General features: G+C 36.1%; 1 protein-coding gene and 1 long non-coding RNA gene across 2 annotated transcripts; one reads left to right on the top strand and one right to left on the bottom strand.

Annotated features, from left to right (window-relative positions):
• Positions 1–5,488: 5,488 nt before the first annotated feature.
• On the bottom strand, positions 5,489–7,124 carry LOC147487124 (uncharacterized). The gene is made up of 2 exons (XM_086573943.1): positions 6,687–7,124; positions 5,489–5,617 (listed from the first exon to the last, which is right to left on the bottom strand). Exons 1-2 carry the CDS (start codon positions 7,122–7,124, stop codon positions 5,489–5,491), a joined length of 567 nt encoding a protein of 188 aa, XP_086430069.1.
• A 756-nt stretch (positions 7,125–7,880) lies between these two features.
• Positions 7,881–9,749, top strand: LOC147487123 (uncharacterized). Its single transcript, XR_015202102.1, has 3 exons — positions 7,881–8,201; positions 9,143–9,194; positions 9,402–9,749. It is a non-coding gene; the product is annotated as an uncharacterized LOC147487123 (long non-coding RNA).
• The last annotated feature ends 4,023 nt before the right edge of the window (positions 9,750–13,772 follow it).

The raw sequence follows: 13,772 nt of genomic DNA, 5'->3' as shown, positions 1-13,772 counted from the left end.
TCCCTCTGTTTGTATTACCTTTTTTAAAATCCTCAATTTGTTATTTACTTCTTTACTTCATTGTCTATGTACTCAACAATCTCACATGCCGCTACTAACATGAAAACATGCATGTCATTGAACTTCTTCATATTTGATTTAGGTATTATTTGAATTCTAAATATCTACTTATGACAACAGGTGCCTACGATCCAAAGTTCATATTGTAATAATGTGCTTCTATTGAATTAAATATTCGCATGACAACTAGCCTTATGACAGAGCCTAGTTTATGTAGTTTTGGGTTTGAGGTCATAGCACTACACTCAACATTACGTTTTTAAACCCTCAAGCAAAAGAAAAAAGAAAAAAAAAAGCTTATAACAAGTTTTATTAGTCTAGAATCACGTCGGAGGGACAGACGGATGCAATGGCCTTCTGAAGAAAACCTACATGTCATTTGCACATTTAGTTGTTCACATTATTTACATGGTAGTCTAACTGGCACATATACTTGCAGGTGGTGAATAAGAACAACCAAACAAAGGGACCAACAAAGAGAAGAGAATGCACCAATAGGTTATGGAGTGACGTTGGACTGGCGACACATATGTATGTTTTTATAGTGTGAAGCTCCCCAATTAGGAAAGAAGAAGGTGGAAATCGAGCAATACATCTATGGGTGTGTACACTACTGTTCCATTTGGGACTGCAGGTTCATCTAATGGACTTAGCACAAGTGCTACTTTATTAGACCACCAAATGTTCCTACAACTTCATCACATGACAATTGACAAAGGAAGGACTTCATCTGTTTACTTTTTGAGCATGCTCTTTGTTTTGTATTCGTTGTTGTAAAATGATTGGACAAAGCATGGACGAACAAATATTTTGCTTTAAAATGGTGATTGTTTTTGTTCTATTTTACCATGTTTGGTTATAAAATTGGCAAAAGCGCATATGCGTAGTGTTTATGCTTTTCGATCTTTCTCAATGGCTCCCAATTGGCTTACAAACAATCAAGTTTCTTAAAGACTCATTCTATTTGCACCCAAAGGGTGTGCTATACATAATATATTATATACATATAAATGTTAAAAAGCTCGAAATGCTTATCAAAAAGTATCCACGTAATAACTAAACCAGTTTTGTCAATTTGCAATTATTATTAATCTTCCCGTCAAATAAAGCACAATAAAAATTTTCTAACGCATGAAAATTCAAACTTTAAATTTTTTACAGAAATGCCAATGTCAATGGTTATTGAGGGTTTTTTTTTAAGGGTTTCGACTGGGTCTAATCCGTGTCTTCACGCACAATATCATATATACTTAAGTTTATGTACCTGAAGGTCTATTACTCTGTTATACTATTTAGTTGAGGTTTCCACCCGTTTTTTGCTTTTCTATTTTTCGATTGTTACGTACTTTGATTCGAATGATATTTCATTTGATTTTTTAGATAATACAACTAAGGTTAGCCTAGGTTTACTGATGAAGTCCTATTAATGTTAATAAGTAGCAGAGATGCAGGGTAGTTGGCCATAAGCATATTAGGATATGTGTCAACGTCATAACTGAAGAACATCCCAACTCCTATGTTGTAATTATAGATGTTAAAATGTAACATGAAAAAATTGATTGGGTATTTGGGTGACCAAAAGAATACCCCGAGTCCCATCAAAGCGGACCTTGGTTTTACGTTTAGCTACTCTTACCATCTCATATAATATGATTTTACACTCAAATTTTGAGTAGATAGTAAACTTAATTGTTTTTAAATTGTAATGAAGTAGTCGGTCATACCTCATGAAACCTTTCCACCAACAAGGGCATGGAACTAAAATAAGCCTACACTTCCCCCTTTCGTGTGTGCCAAGTAGGACTATCTAATGCGGGGTGATGATCCTTCAGAAATTGTGTGGGATCCAAAGTACACTGGCTTTGTACAGTAACCACACATAGATATTGGAAGATGTAATATACTGATTTAGGATGTAATAGTGTGTTCAAACTATATTCAAGATGTCATACTAATTGTAAGATGTATGCCAATGATGGTGTTTTGTTAACACTTTTTTTATACTTTCTGGTTGTTGCATTGAAATGAATTGGATCTTGGAAAATGTTGCACAGATATACAAGTATACACATTTTTAATCTTAGATAATGTGCTTACACACATCAATGTGTTATTTATTTATTGTTTTGGTTAAGATATATTACATCAACGTGTTCTCATTTATAGGAGCTGCAACAAAATAAGCAAATCTATAATGTGAGTTTCCAAGTACGTATCTACTATCTACCTAAAACTATTATATTTGTTGTGCTTCTTCTTTACTTTTCAATATTAACCACGTGCTAGCACGTGCATTTTGCTAGTTCCCATAATTAGGAACATGTGCAATACATAATCATCATTTTTTTAATTGAAAATTATCTTAATCAAGTGAGCGGAGGGGAAAGTTCTGGGTAGAAGGGGCGTACGCGGACAAAAATGTGTTTGGTTGGTTTCTGTCTGTCTGACCTCGTCTCCTCTTTTTTTCATCCCTCTCACTTTCCCTCTCCACGCACTCTCAATCTCTACTCCTCGCTTTCCCTCTCCACTCCTCCCTTTCCGCTCAAGCCCCCACTTCTTAGCAGTATCTAGTCAAGTGAGTAGAGGCGAACGTTCTGGGCCAATGGAGTATGTGGACAAAAGGTCATTTGGTTGGTTTCTGTCTTTCCTTATTTCTCTCTTTCTCTCCCTCTCAAGTGAGCGAGCAAACGTTTTGGGCCGAAGGAGTATGTGGCCCAAAAAGTATTTTGGTTGGTTTATGTATGTCATTTTTGTACAAACTTTACTAATTTCTCCTCACTCTTCTCTTGCGCCGTTAACTCGTTCCCTCTTTCTCTTTCTCTGGCGCCAGGAACTCACGCCCTCTTCTCTTTCTCCTCACTCGATATCTCCTCTCTCTCAACTCGATACAGGTACGTACCATTTTTTTCTCATTTCTCGCTGTCTGACTTCTTAAGTATCCGATTTTCTCATCTCAACTCCACTCACTTCTCATCTCAACAACTTTTACTACTTGATTATTGTTAACAGGTTCCCCTTTCCACATTGGATGTTTTATTGTCTCGCAACCCACCGGTCTACTCGCAAAAAGGTACTCAACTGGCTTTTAATTTTTTGTTTCGTTCTTGGGTCCCCCTTTACCCCCTACTTGTTTATTTGGCATAAATTGGTCCCCCCCCCCCCCTTTGTTTATTCGACTTGATTGATACCAAGCAAAGCAATGCGTCGTTACTCTTTTTCGTGCTTAAATAGACTTTTTTTTTTGGCTTCGCTTTTGTCTTCGATTTGTTAACTTCTCTTACCATTGGTGAGATATAGTGGTGGTTGATGCATTTGCCAGGTTTGGATTGCATTTTTTAGAGTAGATATGTTGATGGGTTGTTTGGAGAAGGGTGTAAGGGATAAAATAGTGTTGGGGTTGATCAAATCAGCTCTTAGGACTCTTGTTAGGAATAAAGTGGAAAAAGAGAAAGAGGAACCTAAAACGATGAAAAAGAAGAAGAAAAAGCAAAAAAAAAAAGGGACTAGGAAGAAAATTCTTAATGAGAATGAGCCGAAACGTTATCCGTATTGGTTGAGAGCCTTCTTTAGTTTTTTGCCAATGGAAGCGGCAATGGTCCCTTCCTATGGTCATTGTGGGATTCTTAGCCTTTTGCTTGGTAATGTATACCTTACTGGGTTTGATAATTGGATGGAAGAAAAGATTATTAAGTACTTTTGTCCCTCGAAGTTCAATTCTATATGGAAGGACTCCATTACTAATGGTTATCACAATCCTGCTTGGCCAAAATTTGTGCCATCAAGTGGGAGGGAAAAGACAAGGAAAATGGACTACATTCGGTATGGGGGCCATTCTTAATTGGAATTCGAGGGCCTAGAAAGGATGCAGTAGAGATAAGTAAGGTATTGGTTGAATTTTGTGAGAGCAAATATTGGTTTAGGTTAGACAATTCGACGATGGAGATAGAACACATCAGCATGGGAATTCAGTTCTTAGACCACATAAACTGTCGTAGGGTGATACATCCAACATTATGCTATACAACGGGTGGGGGGAATATTGTGAGTGAGAAGAGTGTTGTAGAATCTTGGGTTCTATGATACATATATGTATGCCAATAAACAAACTATTCTTCTAGCTGGCTTCTCAATCTTCCCTTAATTGGTTTTCTTATTTGTGTGTGTGGGGGTAGCCTTAGAACATTGATGTGTATTTCGATTTCGTTGCTCCCTTTCGTTTTCAAAGTTGTACGCAATGCCTCTAGTGTGTTCTTTTAACATGGTGATTAATTGATTATATTAAGGTTTACAAAAAGCTCCGTCAACATAGAATATTGCAATTTTTGTATGGTATGCTTCATATGAGCGGATTCTCACTGTGGATAACCTTAAGAAAATAAACATGAGGGTTCAAAACAGTGTTTTATGTGCTACTTTTATAGAGTCGGGTAACCATTTATTCTCGAGTTGGCATTTCTCTTGGCAGATAAACAACTATGTGAATTGTTGTTTTTTTCTTTCTTTTTAACTACCTAACAACTGCCTTATTATTGTATACCAATAACCAAAAAGAAACTCTCAAAAGTATATTCATAATATGAGTGGAAGGTAGGAGGAAAAATAAGAATTCCCTGGTTTCCTGGGAGCGGAGACCAGGCACAGACAAGAGGAGAATAGTAGTGACCATTCATCACTGTCAAAATCATATACTTCAGCATATATATGAATGAAGAACCCAAATATTGTCGTCTTTGGATGTTCCAAATACATAAATTTTACCGGAATAAACTACAACTACAGGACAAGTCCTATCTGAACCCATAGAACTAATAGACTGTCAATCCTCTTTCTTGTAACAAGGACGACAATAATTCGACTTATTATTTGAAAGCAGATATTCGAATCCTATATTTTTTTTTTCAGTAATCATAAATAGATGAATTGACTGAACTAGGGCTGCCTGCTCAACTTAGGGTGGACCCCATTGAGTTACCTTTTTCTTTTTCTTTTCAGTGAAGAACCCAAATATTGTCGTCTTTGGATGTTCCAAATACATAAATTTTACCGAAATAAACTACAACTGCAAGACAAGTCCTATCTGAACCCATAGAATTAATAGACTGCCAATCCTCTTTCTTGTAACAAGGACGACAATAATTCGACTTATTATTTGAAAGCAGATATTCGAATCCTATCTTTTTTTTCAGCAATCATAAATAGATGAATTGACTGAACTAGGGTTGCCTGCTCACCTTAGTTTGGACCCCGTTGAGTTAGTTTTTTTTTTTTTTCCAAGAATCATAAATAGATGAATTGACTGAACTAGGGGTGCCTGCCTCAGTCTCGAAAGATTTAATTTAATAGATATAGAAAAAATAAATAAAAAAGTATTTCATTTGATTGACTACACTAGGTTCTGATAGTGGATCAAACATAAACCACCTACTTTCTATTCTGACAAAGTCAACAACAAGTAAGCTGTTTGACCAACAAAGGTAATGTAACTGACTCTAGAATCAATCTTTGTCAATGCGGCAAGGACTATAGACGTGAATCTATTGTCTGTCAAATAAGCATGCTACACACAAGAATGAATTGTTAACATGTAAGTGTGAAAGATTTAATCTCCTAGAATAAAATCTGTTCTTGACCAGAATAGTGTTTACACTTGTGGGAGGTTTGAAGATGTGGAACCAAGCCTTATTAGATGCATAAACCAAAACTCATATGTAGAATTACTTGCATAGTTAGGCTTGTCTTGTGGAACTTGATTATTTCACAATACTCTTTTATTAATATAAGTATATATTATTTCACAATACTCTTTTGAAGATTGAGGACATCAAGTGGGAATGTGATTGGCCCTTGTGTAAAATCAATATTTATCTACATATTCCAGGTCGACAAAGTCTTGTACTTGTTGGCCTTCATGGTTCCACTCCATATGTGCCACTTCAAGTACTTCATCAATTTGGGTGTGTTGATCTATTCAATCCAATCACTAGTGATCTTGAAGATCACCGTGTTGATTTTACTTCATTCTCTGTGAAGAAAGAAATTAGCTCTGTCAAGACATGGGAACAAAATCGGCAATCTATTTCTGCGTTTGTCCAAAATAATGCCTCTACCATAAGTGAACTAAATCAACTTGGTCCAAAGTGTAGCAGAGAATTTGTTGGAGATTACATTATACCTCCACCTCCACCTGAGAGATTGAATGATTGAGAATCTGAACTTGTTTACATCAAATGCATGCATGTAAGTTCAACTTTTGACATTATATAGTCATATTTATTTGAAAATGTATTTTAACTTTATTACTCAACCCTTTTTCAAACAATTTAGAAGCTAAATATCAAATCGTTATGTTGATTACGTGTTTCCCTTAAATAGTTCATTATGGAGCTAAAGATTATATTATCTTTTATGTCCTTGCAGGTGCAGTTTTTTTTGTTCCAAGTTTTTATGTTTTATGGAAAATATTTAAGCCACAAGAGGTATGTCTTAAGCTTCATTCGAATTTGTTCTAATCCCAATCCTATAACAATTTTTTTTTTGAAAAGATTAAGGGTTGAGGCAGACCCTAACCTGCATGAATTAACAACTATTGCATACATAGTTCCCACTACATCCTTTTCCATTAGTACATATAATTCCTTGGACAAAGGTGGCAAACTAAAAACATAATCACACTCCCCTCTCACAACTGACTTTGCTATAAAGTCGGCCACCTGGTTACATTCTCTGTAAATATGCCTATACTGAAGAACTTCAAAACTATTCCCAAGCCCCTTAATAGCAGCTACTAAATTGAGACAATACCACGGGCTCTCCTCCTGTCCTAGAAGAACTTGAACAGCTCTCTTGGAGTCAAATTCGATAATCACTTTCTTGAAGTCCATCAGTATTGCCGCTTTAAGGCCCATCTCAATACCTTTCAGCTCTTGATACAAAACTGATTTAATCCCCCCTCGACCTTGAAAGATGGCAGCAACATGACCTTCCTTATCTCGTATACACCCTCCCAAGCTAGCATCAGTAGCTGTCATGGACCCATCAGAATTGATCTTCATAATTCCCTCCATAGGTTTTGTCCATCTGCACATTATCTGCGTCCTCTACTTGAATCTGACTGAAACTCCTAGGTGAGACAGCATGTCATTTATTCCTAGACTATCTACTTCCTCCTTCAAGATTCACTGGAAGTAAACTTGCATCTTCCTCAAAATGTCATTTATAGTAATTCATGCATTCATTGTGTGTTATTATTATATATCTTAAGTAAAACAATTTTTTTTTAATTAATAAGTATTAATCATTTGCGAGTCCACTGGCTATTTCCATTACAATATATTCCCAAAGCTAACCATTATTCGTTTTGTCCTTGCAGGATCAGTTCTGTTGGTCTTTTTTGGTTCTAAGTCTTTATGTTTATTGCAAAAATTTGAGTCGAAAGAGGTATGTCTTCATTCGAATTTGTTAATGATGTAAACCTTTTGATAACTATGGGACTTGAAAGTATATATTTAATATGTGTTTTTGGTAATGGCTTTGTGCGAGGTGCTTGGATGATCTGGCATTAGTCGAGACATTCAAGTTCTTTGGTGTACTAAGTCCTAGTGTTGCAGTGATCTCATTTTTTTAACCGGTTATTTAACTGCTCTGGCATTCGTCAAGACGGTTAAGTAGCTAGGTAAATCAATGAGAAGTATATTGTTTTAAATTTTCAGGTTATGACAGGTTTTATATTTATGAAATGTCGAAAATACAGAAGAAAGTCAAATTTTTCAGAAAAATCACGTATTTTAGGTATATAATTGTTCGATTGCTAGAGGTTCACTTGTAAAGGTTTGTTTCTCAAAGCATTGTTTATCTTCTAAGTCGCTTTACTTGCCATTTTAGTCATCAACTCGTCTTGGGTATCATTTAGTCAATCTTTAATTTCCCGAAGTTGTAAGGAAATACTCGATTTGGTTCTTTTGGTTAAAGATTTGACTTTCCAAAATGGTGATGATGAATAAATGCACTTTTGCTAAACAGCCTTGGATATTTACTGAAATCAAGGAACAGAGGCCACTGGGACATCTCTTCAGGTGAAAGATTGAATATTCTCAAAGACTACGCCAATTTCGGCCTTCAACATTGGGGATCCGATACAAAAGGTAAGTCACGAGTCTTGTCAATCCAGTAATGCTCATAATATCTACAGAACCAGTGCCTCTAATGCCATGCATTCTTTGAAATACTATTATTGTGGTGTTGAAGGGATTTAATATAACCTTTTACATGCCATTTGATAAAACTTGCTTTTGTTCATGTCCACCTCGACTCCTCTTGGTTTTGGCAGATAACTTTTATATTCTTTTTGTAGTGGTATATCTAGGTAGTTCCTTAACTGCTTTGTTCAGCTTTGCAGTTCCTATAAAATATCTCTTTAGACAATGATTGTCATATGCTTTTTGATGAGCATCGTAACATTTCTTGAGACGTCCTTTTCACAGATAAACACCACACTATGTGATAGTCAGCAAACCAAACATTTCCCTTATCTCAACTATCTAATGAAACATCTTGAATTCATCTAGATGTAAATACCGATGATGCATAATTGCTTTATACTGGAAAAAAAAATCCAACAAAACATATTGTATGAAGAAGTATTATTAGTGGAATAAATTTGCAACCTTGAACTGTAAAATTAGAAATTTCAACCTCTCTGCCACTAGATGAAGGTTTTCAAACCCCATCCACAAGGACAGCCAGCTTGATGTGGTTTACATCATTGACCTCCTTTGGCTGCACCAAGTGTAATAACTAATAACTCATTAGATGAGACGCTTAAGGAATTTGTCCGTTTGGTTAACTTCTTCATTGACAGTAACAGGTCATAAAGCAGAGGTCTTGAAGAGAAATTCTGAGCTTTTGCAGCACGAATGTAACAATTTATGGATTCATCATTCACAATTGAATAGTTCTCCACTTTCTTTTGTTTGCAATTGCTTAATTACTCGTAAATTGAGGCATAGTTGTCGCTTTTTTGACAAAGCCAAAGACAACTATATGTGGAGGTATCCGGAAGTTAACATGTTTTATGCATCTGCAGGTGTGGAGACAACCAGGCACTTCTTGCTTGAATGGCTCAACTATACATATAGGTATGTTCCTGTAGGCTTATTAGATGTTACCCCACAACGGCTGAACTGGCGTCCACCCAGCTACTGTGGCCGTGATGACCTTGAGACGCTAATGGCCTCCGAATCTGCGGTTGGCTGGGCATGTACTTTGATCGAATCAATGGACCATAAACCATCATTTAACTGTGATGCATTTTTTTAAGCTGTTACATTCCATTTTCCACGCAGATAAAAATTTCTGATCGAGGTGCTGCTTGGCAAGGTTCCAGACAGCTTCACATTTTCACCCAAACATAAATCCAATGCCTATGATAAAGCAAAGAATGGGTGAGTGATTTAGTAGTTACAGGGACGAGTTGCTAATGTCTTTCGGGTGTCGACATCCTTTTCATCATTATGAAGTTGATTGGAAGTGTTGCCCTGCACTGAATCAATTTACAACTTCGATGCTTAAAGCTAGTGCTGGCATGAGCTGATCTGTTATCGGTGATTCCATTGGGCACTCATCAAATTGGATTGGGCAACCCCTAAAAAAGAAATTTTACAAATTTGCCATAAAGCCCAAGCCCAGCAACCAATTCAACGGTATTGCCAAAACGAACCCTCCGGGATCGTTTTACGTTTTACAATCAAGCGACACGACCATGTGTCGTGCGGTGTACACTCAAACGACTTGGCGAAGTGGTTTTACGTTTACTCAAAACGACATAGTGGGTGTGCGTTTTGAGTGAAACATAAACGACGACCATGTCGTTTGAGTGTAAATGCGAACGACTTCGCCAAGTCGTTTGAGTGTACACTCGACATAACCATGTCGTTTGAGTGTTACTTTGAGTTTGAGTTACACTCAAACTAGATGGCCAAGTCGTTTGAGTGTATACTCAAACGATATGGACAAAGTCGTTTGAGTGTTACTCACACTAACACCGAAACTTCGTGTCCATGTCGTTTGAGTTTACACTCAAACTACGCCGTGTCGTTTGAGTGTACACTCAAACGACATGGTGTTAGTTTGAGTACACTCAAACTACATGGCGATGTAGTTTGAGTGTTAGTGTGAGTAACACTCAAACGGCGGGTTCATGTAGTTTTAGTATACACTCAAACGACATGGCCGAAAGTAGTTTGAGTGTAAACCCAAACTACATGGCGCGTAGTTTGAGTGTACACTCAAATGACATGGCCGCGTAGTTTGAGTGTACACTCAAACTACATGGCCACGTAGTTTGAGTGTTAGTGTGAGTAACACTCAAACGACGGGTTCATGTAGTTTGAGTATACACTCAAACGACATGGCCGAGTAGTTTGAGTGTACACTCAAACTACATGGCCGCGTAGTTTGAGTGTACACTCAAACGACATGGCCGCGTAGTTTGAGTGTTAGTGTGAGTAACACTCAAACGACGGGTTCATGTAGTTTGAGTATACACTCAAACGACATGGCGGTAGTTTGAGTGTACACTCAAAACGACATGGTGTACGCTAAAACGATATGGCCGCGTAGTTTGTGTGTTAGTGTGAGTAACACTCAAACGACTTGTCCATGTAGTTTTTGAGTATACACTCAAACGACTTGGACATGTAATTTGAAATCCGATTTAAAAAATTGGGTTAGAAACAACACAATTACATCAATAAAACTACATGCACTCTACACTCTTTATCTGTTATGACATAGTATCTTTATAACCAAGTTAAAACATGTAATCAAACATGCTATAAAATCTAAAATAATAATTTGTTTTATATCTAAACTTGTTATTATTATTATTTTTTCAATTGTGAATCATAAACTAGTTTGGGGTTTAGAGTTCAGAGTTCAAGGTTTAGAAATTTCATTACCAACATATTTCACTTAATTATTTGAAATAATAATTTGTTTTATATCTAAACTTGTTATTTTTTTTATTTTATTTTTAAAATTGTGAATCATAAACTAGGTTGAGATTTAGGGTTTAGGGTTTAGAGTTGTTTACAAATTTAGTGCTAACAAATTTTACTTAATTATTCAAAATAATAATTTGTTTTATTTATAAACTTATTATTTATTATTTTCTTTTCAAATTTTGAATCATAATCTAGTTTGGGGGTTTGGGGTTTTGGGTTTAGGGTTTAGGGTTTACAAATTTAAATGCAGACATAAAAAAAAAAATTAATTTCAAACATATTTCACTAAATTATCCAAATCTAAAATAATAATCTGCTTTTATATCTAAACTTGTTATTTTCCATTTTTTTTTATTCAATTGTAAATAATAAACTAGTTTGGGGGGTTTACAAATATATTTCACTCAATTATTCGAAATATATCAAAATTTCAAATATATATAGAATACTCATTCACTCAGTTTAGAGTTTAGGGTTTACATAGAATACTCAAGTTTCTCTACATACTCAAGTTTCTACACACTCAAGTTTCTCTAAATGGAACATGAAGATGAAGAAGAAGTATTTGAGGTAATGTTTGATGTACAACAACAAATTAGAGAAGAACAACAAATTAGAGAAGGAGAAAATAGAAGATATGTTGAAAGTGAAGAAGTGGAACAAAATGTTGAAGGTCAAGGTGAAGAATTTGAAGATCGACAAGTCGAAAAAATGAAATTCGAAAATCGTCGGCGACAAAATGCAAACCTAAATAATGAGGTAACACTTGATTAAAATGAATACAAAACACTTGATTGATTGAATGAATGAATGAATGGATGCAAAATGAATGAATGCAAAACCCGAGCCCAAACGACATGGTTTGGGTCGTTTAGTAACACTATCAAACGACATGGGCCATAGTTTGAGAACACTACTGAACGACATGGCGGTGTAGTTTGAGAACACTACTGAACGACATGGTGGTGTAGTTTGAGAACACTACGTAATCGACATGGTCGGGTCGTTTCATTACACTATAGAACTACATGGCCGTGTCGTTTCATTACACTATATAGAACTACATGGCCGGGTCGTTTGGACTCTTGATGAAACTACATGGTCGGATTGGTTTGAAACTAAATGCATTGTTTGAGACTCTTGTTTTATTCTTCTATATGTAGAATTCTTTTTGCCGCTATCCGGGAACCGATCTTACGCAAACCGAATGATGTGGATTGTCAACCGATTTTAAGTGATACAACGTAAATTTTTACTCTGAAAGAGGTATGATTGAGTAGGCATTGATTTCATTTTTTTTTAAATTTTCTAAATATAATTTTATTAGTGTATTAATAATAGTTGTTGTTTTTATGTGTTTAGGTCTTTCATACGTGGCGAGGCAATCGATTGGGCAACCCGCTAGAGGAAGACAAGTTAATGTTGTTGTGGTCATTGAAAAGTCGAGTGTGCCAAAGGAAACCGAAAGTAGCAAGATTGAATTTGGCTCATGAGTGCTTTCGGGTGTGTATCGGTCACACAAGAAGGAAGGCGAAGAGAAGGCTAATAAGAGAAGGTCGGGAACCAAGAAATCGGGATGTCCATTTAAGTTAAAAGGTATTTTCAATAACGGCAACAATCGATAGTTGGAAAATTGTGGATTCTTAATGGTGTTCACAACCATCCATTGGCTAAGACCCTTGAAGGACATGCATTTGCTACTCGACTAACCGTTCCAGTTCGAAAGTATTTGTCAGAGATGAGTAAGTGTGGAATAAAACCTAAACAAATATTGGATTCCATCAAGAATAGGTATCATGATAACATCTCTAGTATATCCCAAGTCTACACTGCAAGGCAGAAGGTGAGGAAATTGGATATGAACGGTCTCACACAATTACAGAGATTGCGTGAGTTGTTAGCAAAAGAACATTATTTTGAGGAGTTGAGACAGGATGAGAACACTACCAAAAAAATGACTTTATCCAACAGACTCGAGAAAAATTACCCGACAGTTCCAGTCTGTAAGACGGTCCCTGCAAATGATATCCGTCGGGTATTATTTTTCCATCCGTCCAGTGAGTTCTTTCAACACTTCACGTGTTTTGGTTATAACCGACGGTTGTGTGAGAGCTTTTATCCGTCAGTTATTTTGATGGTTTTTAACCTTCCTTTCTTTCCGACTGTTGATTAAATTTTCGCTATAATTATTAACCGTCCGGTTTGTTCTTGCGAGTTCAGCCGTTGGCATATCTATTCCAATTATCAGTGCGCCAAACCAATTTCAGTTACCACCCTAAATTTTTTGATAAAAATCAAAAAATAAAGAGAACCCTAACTATTATCCCTCTCACTCAAGCTTGTTGTTGGCTGCCTTCCCTCACTCACTCTCACTCACGCTTCAAGAAGCTAAGGTAACACCTTCTCAAATCCCTCACTCCCTCTCACTCACTTTCTCTCTCACACACACATTCAATTCAATGTAAAATCAAGTTTTAATTGCATGAATACTAATAAATTTGATTTTTTAAAAAAAAAAAATTAATCAATACTAATAAATAAGCCGTCAAGGTAATAAATTTGATTATTTTGATTAAAATTTGATTTTTTCCTTTTGTATTTGGTTTTTTTGTAGTAGGCTGTGTTGTACATCTCTGCAAGTAAAGCGTTCCTCTTCTTACGTTAGATAAATACTTTGTAACATTTGAATGTTGGTTGAGTTTTTTCAGTTTC

This window comes from Coptis chinensis, chromosome 7, assembly GCF_015680905.1.
Source record: "Coptis chinensis isolate HL-2020 chromosome 7, ASM1568090v1, whole genome shotgun sequence".
In the NCBI taxonomy this organism is placed as follows: Eukaryota; Viridiplantae; Streptophyta; class Magnoliopsida; order Ranunculales; family Ranunculaceae; genus Coptis; species Coptis chinensis.
This window is presented reverse-complemented; position numbering and strand designations above follow the sequence as displayed.

What these genes read in the sequence shown, in the direction of transcription:
- LOC147487124 (XM_086573943.1), bottom strand. Translation starts at nt 7,124, where the DNA reads ATGGAGGGAATTATGAAGATCAATTCTGATGGGTCCATGACAGCTACT. An exon ending in CTTTGTCCAAGGAATTATAT is followed by an intron (nt 5,618 to 6,686) that starts GTACTAATGGAA and finishes TCTTGTGTGTAG; the next exon opens with CATGCTTATTTGACAGACAA.